Genomic DNA, 21627 nt, shown 5'->3' with positions numbered 1-21627 from the left:
CCATTAACAGAGAGCATCTGAATGAAGTTGTCACTTTGTCTGCTAGTTCATACCCAACACCTACTGACTGATGGAAGAAGTAGGCTGTGCTGGCCACATAGTATTGAAGGATTTTGGAATTGGCAGTGTTTCCATCCGGCTTCCTGCTTGTACTCCAGTCACGTAATGTCATCAGGAGGCATCATTTCCCTATGCCTTTTCATAGCACTGGGATTATTCATATCTCAGTAAATCTTGACTCGCAGACATTTTTCTGCCTCCGTAAAAATGGGCTTCTTGTGAACCTGAAGGCTGATAGTGCTGGTGGGCCAGACCGTTCCTTTTTCTAGTGCCGGGATCGTCTTTACCTCTCTTCATTTCTCCCGGATCTAGTCTCCTCTGGCTGCCAAGGCTTCTGTGGTATTCTGAGTCCTCAGTCTCCCTGACTGATGACATCTGATAAAAATAAAAGACAAGTAATAGTAGACAGACTTATTAAGCCACTTGTAATGCTGTGTCAAATTCACTGAAGCTTAAATCTCTTTCATATTTTTCCATGAATAGTGTTGTCTTTTAAAATCTTTCTAATGAAACCAGTACTGGAGAAGGTGATTGAGCCCTGAACAGCTCTTCCTCCTGCCATTTTCAGTGATGCTTTCAGCATCTAGGAGAATTTAACTATAGCCAAACTAAATCATCTCAGGTCAGTAGGACCTAGGAAGAGGTATTCTTCTCTTTGAACAGTTGCAGGTGAATTTACTATCTATTGCAGTCCTTGATTTATCTGAGACACCCACAGCGACATCACCTTCTTTGTCGTCGCTCTCACCTTCTTGCCTTTCATTCTTGCCCAGTGAAAACAATTTGCTAATAGCAGTTGGGCATTTCTGAACACTCTATTTGTCTGTTCTTTTGGTAAATGCCATTAGGCTCTCTGAAATTACAAATGCCAAGGCAAGGTTGTGGTCCTCAAATCCCAGAGTGAATTTCTGTCTGGTATTTATTTGTAATACCAGACTCATCTTTTTCTGTCTTGGTCTGGCATTGAACCCAAAGCACAAATCTCAATGCAAGCTCTTGATAGGGTTTAGGATTTGGGGTTTTCTTTATCTTTCATACTGTTGTACTGAAAGTTTCTGCAGGAATTTGCTGCTTCTTAAGACTATAAAGAAACATTTAAAGGACCACGAAATGCCCTCTCACTAAAAGTTAGAGTTTTGTGTCAGTAAGAGTCGTTTCACTCTCTTATGGGTTGTGAGGCTTGTATGGCTTTTCTTCCCCAGCTGATGAAAGCAGGTACTGAGGGGCCACGACAGCTGAGGCTCTGCATCTGGACCGGCTGCCACCACAGGGCCGTGAGTGAGAAGCATCAGGCCAGGCCATCACCCATGCGGAGGCACTTCTGGTGCTTTCCAGTGCTAACGGGATCTGAACTCATGTTTCCACAGGCATGGCTTTTGCTGTGTTCTCAGCACAGTCTCCTGAAGCACTGCTGTCTCTGGTCTGGGCATCCCTAGCAGTCAGCACACAGGGGTACAGAGGACTGCCTCAGTTCATACCACTGCCTTAAAGGCTGTGCAGGAATGCCAAACTGCTCTCATTTCCAATGCGTCTTGAATTTGACATTGTATACTGACAAGTGATTAAATTCAGCCATTACAGATCCTTATTGAAATTCAGATTCTATTTCAAGCAAGATGGGTTGTAATAGGGGAACATTTTTTAATTCCACTTCCCATACCTAGTAGAGTACCTAACTTCTGAAATAACAGCATTTCAATAAAGAAAGCAAGCTCCCACGTTTCCCAGAATTTTCAACAGCAAGCATGGGTGTTGAACTTTGTGGAAAACCCTCCATTATCCACAACTTGTCATGCATTATGCCACTGATGGTACCACTGGCAAAAGTATTTTAGGTGCTCAATCAGCCATTGTTTCTTTGTAGTTTGCTGGCTGGTCTTGTTGGAGGCATTATTGCAATTTGCTTGACAATGACCCTTGCCTTTGCATTTCTTCTTCTTCGGCATTAATTAATATGCTTATGTTTATTATAGTTAATTTCAGTCCTGGTCACACCATTCACGTTTGGACATCTTGTATGATTTTCAGACAAGGATACGGGTAAATCTGTATAATTCACTACGTTAGTAGATACTGTTGGATTCATAAAGTGTGTATCTGCATGCACATAAGCCAGTTATGATCATAAGACCCGAGTTCTCAAATATTAGACTTTTATATAGAGCTGTGTTGTCATCAAATGCAGTTTGTATGCACAAACGTAAATGCCATTTCTGAAAAAAGAAGAACATGCATGGAGTAATCTTGACTGAGAGTTAAATGAAGTAATGTTGGTTCCTGTAAAATATTTAGAAGTTAAACTCCTTTCCATAGTGTGTATTGTTACATTTTAAGTTATGTTCTTTTTTTTTTTATATTCATTTCCATTCTTGTAGCAGTAATGAAGGATTTGACTCAGAAGCCTCTAAAGCCAAATTCCAGCTTTAAATTTCCACTTGTCGTTGCCAGGTACTAACTCTAAACTATCTCTTTTTACTGAGAACCCTTCCAAAAGGTGCAGCTGTGTGCTGGTTTCATCTTGCAGTTTGTAGCTATGTTGGCAACCCTTGAACCTAAGGTATGCTCTCATCTCCCACGCATTGCCATTGCCTTAGAGCTGTTCAGGCCTGTCTGTATCAGGGAAAGGGAAGAGTTTGCAGATTGGAACAAACCCTGGCTTGTGGTTCATCTCATTGGTTCTCACTGTGCAAGGTAAAAATAGAGCTAGTGGAAAATCCAGCTTTTATCATGTGTCATCAGAAGCTTCCTTAGTATCTGGAGACACACTGCCAGACTTGTGACTAGAAAGAAGACATGAAAACTGTATGACAGCTTTTCAGAACCTTAGTATTTTGGAGACAGCAGAATTTTTAAAAATTACAGGAATTTGGGGGGAAAATGATTGCTTTAAGTGAAAGACTGATACTGGATTGTACCAAAGGGATCTACAAAGTTGCTCAAATTATTAAGAGTGGATTTGGTTCTCCAAACCTCTGTGCTGTGCTACAGCGTGCTTCAAAGCAAAAGATACTTTTGAAATCAGGTACTAAATGCAGGTTACATGTGAGCTTTTGTTCACTTCTCTTTTACTAAAACTGACCTATCTGAAAAGTTTTCCTTTCCCTCTGTAGATCTTAATATGCATGCTGAGTTTTCTTCTGGAACACCTGATCTAGAATCAGGACTTCTTTAAGGATAACTTGTATTCTAGCTCTGGGAGTCAGATTGGTTTTTTACAAAATGAGGTGTAGTTTTCTTCAGCTTTGCCTCTGCCATTTCCTCTCAGCATTTGAAATTGAAGAGCACTGTTCCTAAATTGGGCTGTCTTCTGTGTAAATGTTAAAAACTGGCTTTGGTTCTATAAGTACTGTTAAGGTTTTTTTCTGATAGATGTGTGTTTCATGAGGCGTTTCACCTGTAAATGAACATAATTTTCTATTTTGTGCAAAAGTTGGGAAGTTTAAAGTACAACGCAGTATGATGCTATGAATTTATTATATTGGAGATGGTGGAATGAGAAGGAAATCCTAGAACAGGTGGGAGTTTAAGTGATTTTAATTTGTTAACACCATCTCCTACATGCTGATGAAGTGAATGTTTTTTTCAATGTTGCTGAGCACTATAACTGTGTGACTTAGATGTGTTCTTCTGTCATTGCTGCCTTGAAGGTGACTGCAGGTTTTGTATCTGCCAGTGTGTGTGTGTATGTGTGTCATTCTGTCTTTTAGCTGTAGAGCTTTTACTCACCAGTGTGTGCCTAGTATTAGAGGTGAATATCCTGAGTTTTCAGTCAAATACACAAGTATTTTACAGTTTATGTATTTATGGAATAGATTGTAATTATTTTGAAGGCTCTCTTCATATCTAAAAGTTCAGCAAAGTCTTTGGTAGATAGAAATTTCCAGTTTTGGAGGAAAGGAATGGGATATGAGAAGGAAGAGACATCAGAAATCCTCTGAACTCCTAAAATTTTAATATTTTTTCAAATTGCATATTTTAGGGTAGCAGAGGACTGTTGGAAATCTTTCATTTTAACCAATGTGACATTTGCTTTACATACATATGTTCTGTAGACATATTATAGATTTTGCATAAATATAAAGGTAAATGCATAGCTTCCAAAAGCCTTTCACTTTCACTAGGAATATTATTGATCAAGGAATACTGTACAACAGAGTGATTCAGTAACAGAGTATGATACTAGTTTAGAAGCTAATCCTGCTTAAAGTGTAGATGAAAAGCATGGAGCATCAGGTAGGTTGCAGGAAGATGCAATCTGTGTTTAGGTAATCTGAGTAAGGTCTACATCCACCTCATTCCTTGTGTCCCGTGGAGACAAACCATTTTCTGTAGTGTCTTTCTTCACCCTGCAAGCGCTTCTCTCTATGAACTGAAGCCTTCCCCTGACATTTAGTTCTCCTTTTTGCTTTGCTTGAACTCCACCCATCATGTAGAAAATCTAAATCTAGTGGGAAGTGGAATCATTTTTCTAAATACATCTTGTTTATAGATATTTGGAGTGTATCCCTTGTCATCGTTTCAAGACACAGTTTAGTTAATGCAAGGAAGCATAGTTCTCTCTGCTGCTCAGTAGCCTGGATGGACCATCCCTGAACTGCTAAACTGTCACCTGAAATGTTCCAAATGTCTGTCAGGTTTGACTTCCGTCCTCTGTCTCTATTTCTCCTTCTTCGTCTCCTTTCTTTCCTCAGCTTCAATTTAGACTGGTGACTGTTGCTGCATGCTGCCTCCAGCTGGAATTATGAGATGAGCATCTTTGTTCAGAGGTGATGCAATTTCATTGCTGTTATGCAAGAGGAAGAAAGGTACTTAATGTAACTAGCTACCTAAGGGAGCAAAAAGTTACTTTCATAAGTAAAAATATGTAAACGCTGTTCTTAAAACCTGTTCTTCCTCTGCTGCCATGTAAGGGATGCATTCTATACCCTTAGCATTCCATGAGTCTATGAGTATCTCATAATTTGAGTATTTTCATAGCATACCCTTTGATATGAGACTGATCTGATCTTTCATTTATTCTTTCAATAGATTTGCCCTCATCATAAGTTACATTCACAGTTTGGGGTCAAGAGGAACTATTTGATCTGCATATTACAAATTAAATGGTCTGTATTTCAGCATGCCTCAGCAGAAGCTGTTTGGAGTGCAGCATCTTCCATTTGAGCCCAAATTGTGTTTGATAAAGCAGATACAATGTTAACCTAAAAGAGGTGTTCCAGATGGAACCTGAAAATGGTTTGAAGATGTAAAGCAATGAAAAGTCCATTCCTTCCCTGAGCAGCTTGTTGTGCATCTGCTACTTGGAGATCTGCTGGTCAGCTACACCTATATAACATATGCTTTCTTAGAGTTTAGCTTTTAATCACAGTGTTACACTAAGTCAACTACTTGACAAAACTTTAGAGTTTATTACGTCTACTTACTTGCATTTTTCAGCTAACTAAGGTGCCACCAGGGAAGTAGTGTGTTTTTTTAACAGAACCTATCCTCTAAAAAGCTATGCAGACAATCCTTAGTTACAGTGCTGTCTTTTATTGCTTTATCATAGTAGTCTAGTATCAGGCTTTCCTTTATTTGCCCAGGAGTGATAATGTAACTAGCATGTAGTCATCTTACTTGTCTTTTCAGAGTGCAGATCGGGCATTAGAATTCTTTTAATCCCCAGGAATTGCTCTGATTTTCCACAAGTCATTAAAAAGTAACATCAGCAGGTCAGAGATCTGCTTAGGCAACTCTTGGGACTGCTGAATTATCATTTTCTAGGCCTCCTAAGTTAAACTGTTATGACTAACAGATGTTTTTCTAATGTCCTTCTCAGTTATGAATGGACTGGAAAGTATTCCATCATTATGGTACCATCACTTTGCTTCTTTTTGCAAAGGACATGTCTCAGTATCCCAGTATGCTCTGCTTCCATTACTAGTTCATAAATAATTATTATTTATTGTCTTTCATTTCTCTCCTCAGTTTTTGCACTTCCAAACTTTTTCTGTACCTTCCTGGCTGTCTTACCACTTTTAAATTGTTTGAATTTTTAGATAGTTACGTTATTGTTGCTTCCAAAATAGGGTGAATTCTCAGCCAAAATTGTCTGCTTTCTCTTTCGCAGTTGTGGTATATTTAATTTTTTTGCTACCTCAATGTTTTTCATTAAAAACTCTCTATTCATATTTTGCTGTTGTGGGTTTTTTTCTTTCTCTTCTTCTACTTAGTTATCCTCATAATTTTGTTCATTTTCAGTCTTCTAGAAATACAGTGTGTGCATGTGCATGCCTGTATGTATACATACACATGCAGGCACATATGTGCATGTGTGTTTAAGAATTGCTCTCTCTTTGTCTGTGGTGAGTTTAATTGGGTAGAGATCACCATTGCTTAGGCAACTGGCAACTTTTACTTCAGTGATTAAACTTTGTTTGTCAATCATAATCCATCAAACTGTGCCAGATGTTTCTAGCAGTAGTTTAATAATATCTTTATGTAAATGTTCTTGCTTTCCCGGAGTTAAACAGGACCACTCTAAAACTTTTGATTTGCTCTTTTGGCAAAAATAGTGCCTTTAGAGATAGATCATCCCTCACAGCACAGAGCCAGAACATTCCTTTATACTGTATATTCTCCCTGTGAAGAAACTGGATTGAGTGAAAACTGGCTTTGTGTAAAATCTATATGCAGGTTGGTTTGAATCTGCAAACTGTCACTTTCTGAGTATACTACTGTTTCTTCTTAACCAGTCATTGTAGAAAAGAGAAGTCTTGCTTCAAGAAAACTGTAACGTTAATAGTATAATGCTTGAAAATTGAAAGCAAACAGAAGTTTTTGAACTTTGGTATGAGTGTGAAATACTTGTTTCTACTGCTATTTCAGGCCTTTGTAAGTCTGTTTTACCCAGGGGATCAGCAACTCCCAGATGGTGATGTGTTTAGCTCCCTCATCTGGTGCACACTGAATGTAAATATTTCAGACCAAAAGATTTTTTTCTTTTCTTCCTTGCATTGTATTTCTGCCCATCCACAGACTGCAACCTTTTATTGTGTTTTCTTTTCTTAGGCAATATGGCAAGTGATTCTAGGGCTGACTGAGGTCCCTAAAAGAAAATGCAATTGTCATAATTTTTATTCAGCTTTCTGATTACTTGTGGAGTGTTCTTGTTTAGGCTTGACAAGTGGGATGTTTGTTCCATACTTAAAAATTAATTGGTTGCATTATGTGTCATGACTTTCATAAACATTCACCTGTAGTTTGGCTTATTATTCTGCTTTTTCTTTTGCAGCTTTTTCACTTCCAGATCTTACAGAACAGTTTGCACCTCCTGATGTTGCTCCACCAATTCTTATCAAGATAGTGGAGACAATTGAAAAGAAAGGTAGGCTGAAGAATGATCTACCAAGGTTTTTTGTTTCTTACGTGAGCCAAGACTGCAGAATCAGATCCAGAGCTGGCATCTCCCCATTCTAGAGCTGCTAATGCATCACATTACTTAACAGATTTGAAATAATCTCATTTAAGGTTTGTTGCATTTGTTTGTGCTCAGTAGAGCCCATTTGGACTGTAGGAGCAAAACCAAAACTTACTTCAAATGACATTTAATAACTCAACTAATACAAGTATTACTGAAAGGTAAGGGAGAAAGATTTAGTATTGTTTTGTTTTTTCTAACTGATAAGCCCCTTAAATTGGTTATGGAAGCACCATCATAACGTTGAATTGGATACACAGCCAAACAAGTAATGTTTTGCCTCAAAGCCGGGGGGGGGGGGGGGGAAATATGAAAAAGTTGTAAAAGAACTGGTTTTATGCTTCAGGAGCCAATTCTTTATTGCTGCTGTATGGGACAGGGACATGACAAAAGTTCACTGGCTGAGCCAGCCAGTGTTATTTTTATGGTTTTTTGCTCTCCTGCTTTCCTGTGCTGGTGTCTCTCCATCTTTCTGAGGCTTTCCCCTTTCTTCTACTAGGGCCTCTTTCTTCTACCAGGGCCTCTTTTGCCCTATTTCTCTCTTCCTGGCTCCTCCTCTGATGTCACCTTCATAGTCCTGGTGAGGTAAGGAGCAGCTCAGTGGGTCCTGCTCATTCATTGGCCTTACAGCTGGGGAGTGAAAGGAAAAGTGGTATTCTGATCAGACTCAGGCTGCTGTTCTTGGGGACATAGGTTCTCACATACTCCTCTGACACTTTGAGAGAGCATAACCCTTTCCTGAATGAGTAGGAGCTTACTAATATCGATGAGAAGGGCCAGTATTTAGCAACAGTTTGCATAGGCAACTGCTGCTTCCAGGAAACACTGCTGATACTATTAAATCGTTGGTGCTCTGCATCCGTGGGTGTGGTCTCTTTCCTTGTGTCTTCTCTATTTGCACTAAAGTAGGGAAGCTGCAAACAGTATCTTTCACATGAAAACTCTGTATTGGTGTCTTTTATTGAGGTCGATTATCAGACATGTTATGTGACATATACAGACATTTTGTCTCACACCAGTGATGTGACACTCACCCTACATACACTCTGATGTTATGGGCTGTATGGATAGTCAAAGGTCACCTAAGGGTTACTTGTCCCATAGAAGGGGCTCTCTGTCTCTGTTGACTGCATAGGGTGCCAAAGGTTAGGCACGCTTGTAACTTAGAAGGCTCAGTTAAATCTTTAAAGCTAATTAGGATGTGTCAGAACTTTTGTCATGTCCCTGTCCCATTCCTGTGGGGTGGCCTGACTCAGATTGCTGACTTCTTATCCACCTGAAAGACCTGGTGTGTCCAGCTGGCATGTGGAGTGTAAAGGAAGATCTGGCTCCCATGTTGCTCCTGCAAGCTGTTTTTTTCCCTGGGGTATGTGAATCTGTCTCTTAGTCCTGGGCCTTCTACAGTCAGCCCATGGAGAGCTGTCCAGAATACGTGGAACTGCTGGCATGTCTGATCTTCCTTGGCCAGCTCTTTCTGCAGACACAGCAGTTTGCATGTACAAAGAGGTGTTTTACAGCCTTAAAATGCAATCACACTCTGTAGTCTGGTAGGTGGGTGGTGGTGGGAGAATGTTGCTAATTTATACTGTAAGTGCTTACTTGAAGAAAACAGAAGTATGTCGTGTCATGGCAGCCGTCACTGGAATATTAATGTATCCCATCAATTTTGGTTTGAAGGTCTGGAGTGCTCAACTTTGTATGGAACACAAGGCTCAAGCAGCTCAGCAGAATTAAGACAAATTCTTGAATGTGGTAAGTACAGTTCTCTTCCTTAAAGCACTAGACAGATTTTGTGGTCAGACTGTTCCTCCTTTCTTTGCTCCCTTACTCCTTTTATATATATGAGCTGGTTCTGAATAATATTTAAAAGACAAATATAAGTAAAAAAGGTTTCTAACTTTTACACTTAATATGAAACGTATTTTTCACTTTTACAGGTTGTCTTTTTTTCATGGCTTCACTGTATGGTTTTTTCCAAGAATAATTATTTTAATCATTTCTTGGTCACTTGCTTGTTCAGGGACTGACAGTCTAGCTGTACAGAGAAAAACAAGGTGTTATGTTCAGATGCAAGATAAAGATATGCTATTCCTGTAAGACTGCAGGTTATTTTGTAAACAAATGGCCATGTATTTACATACCGGTGTGTGTGTGCATTTTCTTGGTCCAGTAGGTGGGAAGGCAATAGCTGCACATTCCCTCCCTGCTACAGAGATGATTCTGGAAGGGAAGGAGAGAATTGAATTAATGTTGCTGCCGCAGACTGGGTTCTCAGGTTTTGGACAGTAAAATGCAGCTACACCACTAACACCACATATCCGTTCACGTTTCCTGAAACATATTTCCTTCTCTTTTTGGTACTCTTCATTTCTGCTCCAGGCGAGAATATACTGGCATGGCAGCACTCAAGTGCAGTTTGAGAGATCAGGAGCTATTGTAGGAGGAGTGCTTGACCACGCTTCTGCAAGCTGGGGTACAATGTGGGGTGTGAGCTTCCACTTGCATAAAACAGCACGAAAATACAAAGGCTAGAAAATGAAACTGGGTACATGCTATGTTGCCAAAAGGACAAAGGAAGCAAACTCAAGCTGTTGTCTTCATTTTTAGTAATTGCAAATATTAACAAAATGAATAAGAGCTGATAGTATGAGTTGTCTGTTCCTTCAAATCAAAAGAGCAGCCTGTCCTCTGCTGATTGTGGTGGGAGTGAAGAAGTATGAGTGCAAGCAGAGAAAGGAGATATGCATGTGGTGCTAGCAGCCTAAGTCATATTTTTGGTGTTGTAATTAGATTTTTTAAGCCTCTAAACTGAGGTTTACTTTTATGAAAGGTTCATCTATCTCCTGAGATCAAGAACTTGTAGTTTATCTGTATTCTTATTTAAAATGTAATTAAAGAATTCAAGAAAACAGGACTTTACCCTTTAGTAACAGTGTATCTTTCGGAGTTCTCTTTAAGATAGGATCAGAATCCTCCAGGACAGAGCTGGTACAGTGGGTGTCCAGATGCATGGATGCAGACAGCTCTCATCTCCTCCACCTACTCTCTTTGAATTAGCAGAGTGCTAATTCAGAGAGCAAAGTTGGCTTTGGTCTCAAAGTTGCAAAATGCATGAGTGTGCTGTTCTGCTTATGGTTAAAATGCTCTCCATATTAATTGGGTAACTGCCTGTTAGCTTCAACATGGTGCTATCTAGCTCCAAAATCAAAGCTAACTTGCATCTGACCAGCTCTGCAGATGGAAGAGTTCAGGTCCATTTATGACATTACACCCAAAGAGTTGCAGAGTACCACAAGTTTATTCCTACTCATGTATTCATTATAATAATTTCGGATATACTTCAGAGAACGGGTCAACACTGAAAGAACCAGGATTTAACTTGGCTTATGAAATAGAAAACATCCTGTGAGCAACAAAACTAATGAAAACTATTTCTTATGAATTTGTGGTTGGATTCTCTGACACATAACTGCTTTTGTAGAATTCATACCCACACTGCAAGTTTTTTATCATCTGAGCCATTCATAATGCATAATTTTCTCGTGCAAATCCTTTAGCGTCTGATAAGAATTGAGCTCATACTGCAAGCTCTCCTTTGGGGAAAACAAACCCTTGATTAATACTTCCTTCTTACACAAAATATTTACAGGTAAAACAGAGACCTGTTAAAAATATTCTGATGTTCCATAACATTGCCAACATGCAGTAAGTCACTACCATTATTCTGAATTTAGCCCTGCACTGTATATGACGGAAAGCCACACACAGGTGTGGAAGCCATTTGGTTCATCAGATGCCAGAGGCCTGGGCATAGCACTGAGCACCGTATGTTCTACATCTCAAAGATGTTTCTTGGTGTCTTACATTCTTTCTTACAAGTTGTTGCCCGTAAACCAGATAGAAGTTGACAGTTCTGTCTTGGTGTAAAGCCCTAATATCATGAGCCTCTATATTTTTCCTGTTTCTAATGTCTAAAAAGTATGTTGCTCTTTCCCTTTAGATGCCTCTTCATTGGATTTAGAGACATATGATGTGCCCACCTTATCAGATGCTCTCAAGAGGTATATCCTGGACCTGCCAAATCCCATCATTCCAGCAACTGTTTACAGTGACATCATTTCTGTACCTCAAGGTATGATTATCACATTATTTGAAATGTCAGACAAAAAAGCTTTTACTACGTTTCTGAATATCCGGTGGTCCAGCTGTCACCCACAGAACAGGGAAGATGCTGCACAACCTGGCAGCATCTCAGAAAACATAATACCTTCACCACTTTTAATGAAAGCTGTTTCAACTCAGATCTAGACATGCATTATTTAGTTACCTATTTAGGTAAACATAATGGAAAATATAAGGGATAACAGTTCTCTTCATTTTAGTAAGTAGAATGACTATAGAAAAACTGGGGGGGGGGGGGGGATCAAGGTCTTATCTGTATGCAGAAAGCTAATTTTTAACTTTTTATCAGTGCTGACAAAGTAAATGTATTAGAGGTCATGGTGTTCTGCAGTACATTGGGAGTTGCAGATTATGAAGTGAGAAATACATGAATGTAAGATTCATCATCTACAGTGGTCATTTCAAACAAGTACAGCTTACAGGCTTTCAGCACATGGGCCAAGTATTCTGTTGTATATCTCAGGACAGGATATTGTTACTGGTAACCTTCAAAGTTAGAACAGCACCTGTGAGACTTATCTAGTGCATCTCAGAATTACCCAATCATGTGTGACGCTAAACACGAGACAGACTTCTACCAGTACACTCTGAACACATTGTGGTTTTTACCAAAATGCATATCTGTTTCCATTTGACTTTTAAACACTTGTTTTTTACTCTTCCCTGAGCATTTCACTTTTGTCAAAAGAAGAAAGAAGTCTTACAGCACTAATGAAGGACAGAAAATTTTTTTTCTGTAAAATTGATGCTTCCAAAGGAGTTATATACAATTTCATTTTACCTGTTGAATGTTCCTGTGCTGATATCAAGAGCCTTTTACGTGTTTGCTTGCAGAAGTGCAGAGCTCAGAGGAATATGGTCAGTTGCTGAAGAAACTCATCAGGTCTCCAAATATACCTCCCCAGTATTGGCTCACACTCCAGTATTTGCTCAAACATTTCCTCAGAGTTTGTAAAGCCTCCAGCAAAAATCTCCTGAATGCAAGGTCTCTGGCTGAAATTTTCAGCCCTCTGCTTTTCAAATTCCAGACAGCAAGGTATGTGGGTCATCTTTATTATATTTTGGACTCTAAATATGGGTTAGTTATATACAAAAGTAAGTTTAATGAATTAATTTTCTGACCTTACTTCTAATGTGGAGGGCATTGTTGTAAATTTTTCCGATGTTTTTTGAATAAATCTCATGTAAACGTTTGCATTTTTCTTAGTTCTTACTGCCTAATCCATCTCTTGCAGCTCTGATAATACCGAACACCACATAAAAATCCTAGAGGTTTTAATTACAAGTGAATTGAGTGAGAGACAGCCTGTACCAGGTAAAAACTATTTTTAATTTTAAAGGTTATATACCATTGTTTTCTCAAATACTAAAATTCAACTTACAGACAGTAAATGCTCGTTGTTTCTCTTTTTTAATCAAACTTCATGCAAAATTGCAGATTTACAGAATTAAGTAGAAGTTGTTCGTATGTTCTGTAGTGTTGTGCAACATTTGTTTTATAAGAAATGGTCTTTTTCATTAAGATAATTTTAGCACTCATAGTTTGTACAGCCTTAGGACTTTCATTTCTTTTTCAGTAAACAGCAAAGAGGAATTCATGAATTTTTAAGACCTGTAAACCAATAGAATGCATATCATACAGTGGCGGTGGTGGCATGGTGTAAATTCTGGAGATTTTATTTAACTTTCACTTTACTTCCAGGCAAATTTTCTTAGAACTACATTACCCCATAGAGATCATTGGAAGAAAGTAGGATTTCCCCTTTTATTTACATAGATGTATTTTTTAATCCAGAGACTCAAAAGATTTATTTATTGATATCAATAAACAACATGGAAAATATTAAAACCCCATTCAGGAAAGTTAGATTACACTTGTATTGGTTCTGTGAGTTAGCATCTAATTTAGTCAACAAACAGTAAAAGCCACCTCCAATTTATGTAAAAATCCCCATTTTTGAATCGAATATTTGGTAGGAGCAAGGCAGAGTGGCTAACTATGTGCAAAGGAAACTATTAATGCAGGGAGACTTTAGCTGTTAGCTTAAAGTAATTCCTTTTACAGCTTAGTAACAGAGACTATCCGAACAAAGAATAGGGCATTGGTGAACAGAACACTGGGCAGGCTGTAGCTTTCCCACCTCTCTATTCAAAGTACAAGGTGGAGTTCATGGCAGTAGGTTCTGTAGGGCTCGTTAAGATTTGAAGAGTTAGAACACAGCAGCGGAAAAACAGCAGCAGAAAAATGTGTTATTTCTCATATTTCAGTTAGGCTTACTGTATAATCCCCTTCATGAACTACTGATGATTAATTTAAAATGGCTAAGATTTTTGTTCCTACTGCTTTGATTGGAAGGCTTTCCCAACCTTGTCAGCTCTATTAGTTAGGAACCATTCCCTTACATTTAATGTACATCTATTTTCAACTAGTTTATACCTATTTGATTTTGTTCCATTTTGTCAAAATTGTTAAGCAGGCATTTCCAGAACCACTGTGTATTTTTCTTCCTAATGCTTCGTAACAACCAGGAGGGTCCAAACTTTTATGACTATTTGTCCTATTTTACTAATAATAACTGCTAAATTGTTAAAGAATTCTTTCCTTTGCCACCTGTTATAAGCCTTAAAAAGTAAAATATATTATTGAATCCTTTAGTATTCTAAAAAGTTTGCTAATAGCATTTTTTTAAATTATATATTTGCTAATGCTTTGGCATATGTAAATTTATATGGCTAGAGGCAGTGACTAGGAGGTTACAAAGGTAGGGTCACCAGTGAGAGGTTCTTACGTTTCAAAGTGAGAGATCACTTAGTTGCCTAATGTCCTGAGTTGCTTCATGTAAGGAAAACATAAAAGTGAAAGGTGTTGATGTTAGAACTACTAATAAGGACAAGGAGTTTAGTCATCTTGAGAGTATAATTAGAGTGCTTGAAGAAATGTGGCTGTATCCATCACGTTTATAGGTTTTGACACTACATTAATAACCATAATCTAACGTCTGCTTGGTTTTAATATTGCTTCTGCATTGATTAATACTTTGTAATGCAGTAGTTTATTTTGAGGGTCCTCCTGGGATTTTTCATATGATCTGTTACAAAAATAGAACTCCTTTCCTGTGCATTTCAAAGGCCATCCTGGGCAGTGGAATGTTTTTAGTACAACATTTGCACATCTATTAATATTCTGAAAAAAACTCAGATACAAATTTTCAAGCTTTGTAGTCTATGGTTAGCTAGCCTCTGCTCTTAGGCCTCTAAAGCGCTTGAATAATTTTCAAAAGTTGAGTCCTAACAGTATGTCATGTAAGTTTGCCAAATTAGGACACAAGTCTGTTTTCCACACTAAAATCATTCAGTGACCTGATCATCTGAAGTGCTATGGTTTTATAGTTCTCATGGAAGACTCTAAGATGTATTTTTCAGAATGATCATCTTTAAGATTATTGCTTGTAGTAGCTTGAGTTTCCATAAAAATTGTTTAGACACATTGTAATAAAATGAAGATGTCTAGAAAAGTTAACTTACTTGTCATATAAATGTTCTGAGACTTACAGTCTATAATAGAATTTTAAAAGTGCAGAAGCCAAGAGGTTTTAAGCAGAAAGAATCTTAAGTGTTGAAAATAATGTAACGACAACTAAGCGATAACAGGGAAGCCAATGCTGCCAGGTTTCTTCTCTTTTTCACAGGCTGGAGTGATAACTTCCTTCTTTGTTTTTTCTTTCTGTTATTCTCAAGCCTGGATGAAAACATTCTGTCTAAAACGAGCTGTGCGTGAAGTTTTAGTGGTATCTTACACAGTACCTAGCTACATTAAATGTAGTGTTGGAGATAACAGATCTGAATAGGGAGGAGATCTTTGCACAGCTGTGGGGTTGTTTTTTTTTTATTGCATCACCCACTAATTATCCTTGCCTCAAAGCAATAGAAAATATGCAGTTGGACCTCATATCTTAATATATCTTAAAATTGGTATCTTAAATTGGGCATCTTTAATTGGTCATTTTATAGCTAGCGTGATGCTTTGCACACTGTAACTCAAAAACAGGAGTTACTCCTAGGCTGTTACTTGATTTTTTTTTGTCACAGAACAACTCTGGACTGAATTTTTTTTTCTCTGTCACAGTGTTCAACAGCAAACTATGCGTTTTAGTTTGTGAATTAGAATAGTGCTTAGCCCTCCACAGTAGTTAAGGTACTAAAGTTAAAATACATGTTGTGCCTATGTGTGTAGTAGGTGAAGACAAAGTAATATTGCAGGAGAATTAAAATTGGAGAAATGGTTGGTGTTTTGAATAACTGGTAATCAGACCCATTTTCTGATTCCTGCCTCATTCTTCGAGGTTATCAGTAGGAGAGCCAAAAGATGGTGTTAGTGGGCAAGCTAGGCAATGTAGCATCCTGTTTTAACATCCCAACTTGATGAACCGCCACACAGGCTTTAATGTAAAGAGTAATGCTGATTTTACAATCGGAAACAAAGCCCATGTCTCTAAATATGCTCTTCAAAACAGTAGTATTAGAAGAAAATATCTTAATTACAACAGTTTATAGCTAACTGTGCTGCTTGTGTATCACAGAATCTCATACATCATACAGAGGTGTGAAGGCATGTGTGCTTTTAGAGGTAGATATTGAAAAATGGGCTGTATTTTAGGTACAGAAGACCAGATGGGTTTTTTTCAGTTAATCTTCAGGGATTGTAAAGGCTCCTGGCTTTCCCGTCTGAAGGAGGCCTGCCCCGGGCCTGTGTACTAACTCAAGCTGAGCTGCTTCGTCTCCACTGCCTATCCCAGTTTATTCCTGTTTCCCAGGCTTGTAAATAACATTGCAAATGATGGCTCAAGCTGTGAAACAGTGCAGTTTTGAGCATGAAGAGGTAGGTCTTGGTACTCGCAGGGTCGTAGCGAAGAACGAGTGAGGTGGTGAGACTGCCTTACACGTAACCGCCCGCTTGCTAGGGATGGGGTGAGAGTCCTGGCAGTATTGCCAAGATGCAGACACTTTACTTTTAGCTGCACAAAATATTAGCAAGTGTGGTCGCGTTAACAGCCAGAGCAGGGGAGCGTGAAGGCTGATCTGTTCCTCTTGGCATCGGACACAAAGCTCCCCTGGACTGCTGCAGCGGTCAGGCTCAGCCCACAGTCCTGTCGGTAGCGCCTTGGGGACACAAACAAACATGTAGGAATGCTGTCCCTTGGCAGGACTTTTCTACATCCTCTCACGGGCACGGCTGGACCGCCAGCAGCGCCGAGCGTGGTTTGGAGCACGCAGAAGGCAGTCTGTCCCGGGGAGAGCTGATGCCGCAGGGGAAGGATCCTGCGCGTCCGCGCATCGCCCGGCAGAGGGCTCCCCTTCTAAGCTAATAAAATTCAGGCTTTATACCCGATTTAACGGAGAGCAAAAATGCTTTGTTAATCACCATACTTAGGAACGCTGTATTCTTGGTTTTGGTTTTGGCAGTAGTCTGCGCTTTATGTTTCTCAGTACCTAATCGAAAGTATGTGGTAAAACTGACACGACATGTACGACATTATTAGAATTTTTTACAGATTGATATGTGTGTGTATTTGTATGTAAGTATGTGTAACACACACATGCAAGCCTGTCAAACCTGATCAGTTCTCTTCCTGCTTCATACGTCGTTTTTTAGAAAAAAGTGCTTCATGGATAGAAGAACACTGAGTATGACTGCAAAAGATAGTAGGCTGCTGACTTTCTGCAGATAAAAATGTATAGATTCAATGGGCACCACTCAAGGTTTTGAAATTTAAATTTAAATAAAAGTTAAGATAGGGCAATTGTGTGCAAATGCAGGTGTGTGCCAGTATCTTTTTTTGACAAGACACTTGATTCCCTTCTGCAGGATGATTAGGTACTCATTTTTGCACAAGGCACTGGAATGCAAAAAAAAAAAATTGGACTTAGGAACAAAGCCTTATCTTTTACCTCTCCGTGGGTATCTGTGCTTTTTAAAATAATAAACACTTCAGTGAACAAGGTTTGGGTTGCCTTTTCACCTTTGAGAATATGGTTCTCTATTGTGCCCCTATAAACCAAGAAGTGTTATCAACCCCTTCTGTAACTTTAACAGTATATAGGAGGCATATCAGTTACTGCCAGAAGTTGGATTAGTTCAGAAACACAGATTACCATCTCCATTTGAAGTAGGCTGTACCTTTATGACTGTGCTGCTTCAAATTATATATAGAACTGACAATTGTTCAAGTAGGCAAAGGCTAAAACTAGAAAAGCAAGGGATTGTTACAGGTAGAAGCTAATCAATCAACTGTAAAACATCAAAAATGTACTGCAGATATTTGGGATTTCATTATTAGGTGCAAATGGTATTTTGTAGCATAGGAGGATTTTGGTGTTCAGGAGATGAAAACTTTTCAATGCCATTTGACTGCTGTAAGCAGCACAAGCAGATCTCAAGGAACAGAGCTACTAGGAGTTCTCACTGTTTCCAACAAGTGGTAAGAAAATACTAATCCCCTTCTTTTCTTTCTCTGAACTAAATCTTGTGGTCTGCTTCTCCTTTCCCTGTGAATTTATTTCCTCGTAGAAGTATAGCTTGCAAAGAAGTTGACTTCTGTAGGCAAAGGGGAGCAGTTTCTTCAGTTCATGCTCTGTTCCTTTAGCAAGTCTGATCTCCAGCAAACACTAAGGCAAGGAAAATGTATTTGACCTAAACGGCTCCCTCTCTGTTCAGTCCCTTTTCCTGCCTGCCTGCCCAAGAACTGAACAATCGTGACATACTGGAAAACACCATGGATACAGACAGGTGGTTTTTCTACTGTTTTCAGTTTATAGGAAATGGATAAAATGCCTCACAGCATCATGCTAAGGGTCTTGAAGCAGCACCTGTAATTGCAATCCAGCGTGAGTGTGTGGGAGGTGATGCTGTGCTTGCAAGCAGGCTATTTTCCTTGCACAGGGCCGCTCTGAGAGATCCAGCTCTTTTCAAGGAAGATTTTGATTCTGGGGGTTTTTTTCTGCAGTCAGTTAGTTAGCCACTTCCTGTATTTGGCTGTTCATGATGCTTTTCTCAACTTCAATGCTGCACTCAGCAGCCAGTGACAGAGACTATTTTAAGGCCTCTTACAATGGTCTTCTCATTTACTTAGCTAAAACGAGACAGTTAGCCCTACATTGGCCACTTGTTAGCTGATGACAACTTTTACTTTGAATCTGGTTCCCCCTCCCCCACCTGAAATCCCTGGCTCAGCAAATATTTGAACCTGCCCAAGTTAATCATGAAGCTAAGATCTTTATCTGTGAGAGACGTGCAAGCTACCAAGGGTGGTGGTTTGGGGTTTTTTTTCCACAGTACTAAAGTCAGGTTCACTTTTTAATGATGAACCAGAGTAAGGGGATACCTTCTGCACAGCACAGAGCTTTAAGCAGTTAAGAAGAGAGAGAGGGCTTGGATTTTCTCACTGCATGTTACAGCTCTTTTAGGGAATTTTATGGAACATGGGTTGGAAAGCAGAGCAATCTCTTTTTCAGAATTCTTTTTTTATTCATTGCTGCAGAGAAGCTTCTTACTAAAAGGAGTTTTGGCGGGGGGGTAAGCAAGATTTTTATAAGAGGAAACCAATTAATTTTTCAAGTTACTGGATTGTATTTTCAGGCTGTAATACAAGGGCAAGCATTTGCGATGCATAATTTACAAAGTAAGTGATTTTGGATTTATGTGTGTATTTTCTTCATCACCTTGTGGAAGTATTGTACTATAACTGATTACCAGGTAGAGCTTTCATGGTCTTAAGATACATGAATGAAAGTCAAGTACCTCAGTACGCCCCTCAGGTTATACAGGGAACAGGGAATTGCCTGTCTGCCTCCTGTCTTTTCTTGCCTGCAAGCTAGGCTGGTCTGAGCTGAGCACAAACCTGATTATACAAGTGTAGGCAGTCCAAAATTTGGCCACTAGTAAAGCCCTGGAGAAGTAATTTTTCCTAAAAGACTTTATTCAACAGAATAAAAAATCTTACTGATCCCCCATGAGACCTAAATGCAGCAATGTAGTCTTTGTAGGAAATCTTTATAACTTAATTTAAATAATTACCTTGGCAACTCAACTGTTTGGGTAGCAGGTGGGCTAAACCTCTAAGTTCAGTGTTTGGACTTGTGTCTGGGATAATTTTAAGTATCCTATTTCATTCTGGAAATGGTAGGAATCTTTGGAGCATGTCTACCTAAGCAGGGAGGGGAGAGTCTACTTCAGAATGAATTTAAGCTTGTTAACATATAGAGCAAACTAGCATGCATTTTTTTGTAGCTGTTGGTACTCCAGACATGTTCTTGTATGTTAATACTTGTCTAAAAGGGGTAAGCTGCTGAGGGGCACAGAGTGGGGGTAGGTATGTGTGAAATATTTGGGAAGGATATAGATTGTATTAATTTTTTTAATGAGTGTTTGTGAGATAAAGCACATTTCAGCCGCACCGAGATTTCTTACGATGTAGGCACAGATAGTTGCTACAGCTACTCTTTGTTGTGGTTATTTTTGGTATCTGGTTTTCTGCCCCCATAGATTATAGCAAGTATAAAGCACTCACATTGCTTTACATAGCATTCTGCTCTGGAATTAATAGTCTATTCTGTGCATGTTTCTTCCAAGAGGTCTGAGAGAGTTACAGTCAGCGATGGGGGGGGCGGTTAAGAAGGAATATTTCTAAATGGTAGGAGGATACTGATGACATAAAGTCAAGTGAGGAACGAGACACTGACAAGGGACTCTTGCTTTTAAAAACAATTAACTTGATAAATATCACATTGAGAACAGGGTAGAGAAACAGTGTGAGAAGGCAGACTAAATCTTTGTGTATCCTGACAGACTAGATTTTTATGTTCAGCAAAATCACTTTTCAAGATCTTGCTCAGTTTTTACTTTCTTCCACGGTTTAGGCAAGTCTACTGAATGTAAGATTACAATATTTGGGTTTTAGATTTCAAAATGAGTTAATCTAGATCGTTTGGAATTGTATTTTATTACAAAATTATAAGGGGGGGAAGACACCTCTGCAGTAAGTGCATTTTTTATAATAATATCAAGTATATCAGACCTGTGTGTCCATTAAAATAATAGAAATCTGCACAGTTTAAAATTATCATCCATATTTCATTATGAGGAAACATATAAGTCTATGTGTGTATGTATATGTAAAATGAGTGTGTATTGGATGCACACACACACACACAGAGTCGAGCTCTTTTCCATTCTGCATCTTTAATATGTACAGTAGGTCCAGAAGCCTTTTAAAGCTTTTTGAATGGTAAACTTCAGGCATCCAAACAGGAGAATGCAACTGAGATGTGACCGACCTACTTCTAAAGGGAGCTGCCCTGTGTGTGAGTGTGCATGTGTTGTGTGCGCTTGTGTGTAAGAGCTACGTGCTGCAGCATATCAGCCTTTTGTCATCCTGCCAGGTTTGGACTGTACCATGCTGCAAAGTCAGGAAAATGAGCCACGAACACGGCGAGGAGAGCCCACTCGCTCCTTTTGTTTGCAATATCAGGTTTATACAGCAGTTCTGCTAAATGTAGATTCTCTCTGAAACTGAAATTGTTTTAAGATTAATGTAGAACAAAATGATGAAACAGGAGTGGTCTGGTGACATTATTTTGACATGATTGGCTGAGGATTATGATGTAATAGGTTACAGTGCAGCCCCTTATAGGTTTTAAAATGAATTCCAAGACACCATTACAAAGAGAGCCTGACTCTTTTCTTGTATGTGAGCTTACTCAGTGAAACTCATACAAATGTACAATACTGTTTGGAATATGGAAGAACTGGATATAGAATATCCTAAGACAGATATAAATTGTGGCACAGACTTGATGTTTTACATAGAAATGGATCCACCAGGTAAAACTGCAGTCTTATTATGGAAGACTTAATTCATTTTGGTCTT

The 21627-nt window shown here is 38.9% G+C and overlaps 1 protein-coding gene across 4 annotated transcripts in view; it reads left to right on the top strand.

Moving 5' to 3' along the window:
* Positions 1–21627, top strand: part of PIK3R1 (phosphoinositide-3-kinase regulatory subunit 1) — a 60164-nt gene that overhangs the window by 26104 nt on the left and 12433 nt on the right. For 2 of the 4 annotated variants that reach the window (XM_049794976.1, XM_049794977.1), the window contains exons 3-7: positions 7334–7426; positions 9197–9271; positions 11520–11651; positions 12536–12737; positions 12937–13016. In XM_049794976.1, the coding sequence (XP_049650933.1) occupies positions 7334–7426; positions 9197–9271; positions 11520–11651; positions 12536–12737; positions 12937–13016 (582 nt within the window). Of the gene's footprint in view, positions 1–7333; positions 7427–9196; positions 9272–11519; positions 11652–12535; positions 12738–12936; positions 13017–19034; positions 19381–21403; positions 21582–21627 lie in introns of those variants that run through there. The other 2 variants (XM_049794980.1, XM_049794978.1) reach the window with 2 other exon arrangements.

This window comes from Accipiter gentilis, chromosome Z (assembly GCF_929443795.1).
Source record: "Accipiter gentilis chromosome Z, bAccGen1.1, whole genome shotgun sequence".
Classification (NCBI taxonomy): Eukaryota; Metazoa; Chordata; class Aves; order Accipitriformes; family Accipitridae; genus Astur; species Astur gentilis.
This window is presented reverse-complemented; position numbering and strand designations above follow the sequence as displayed.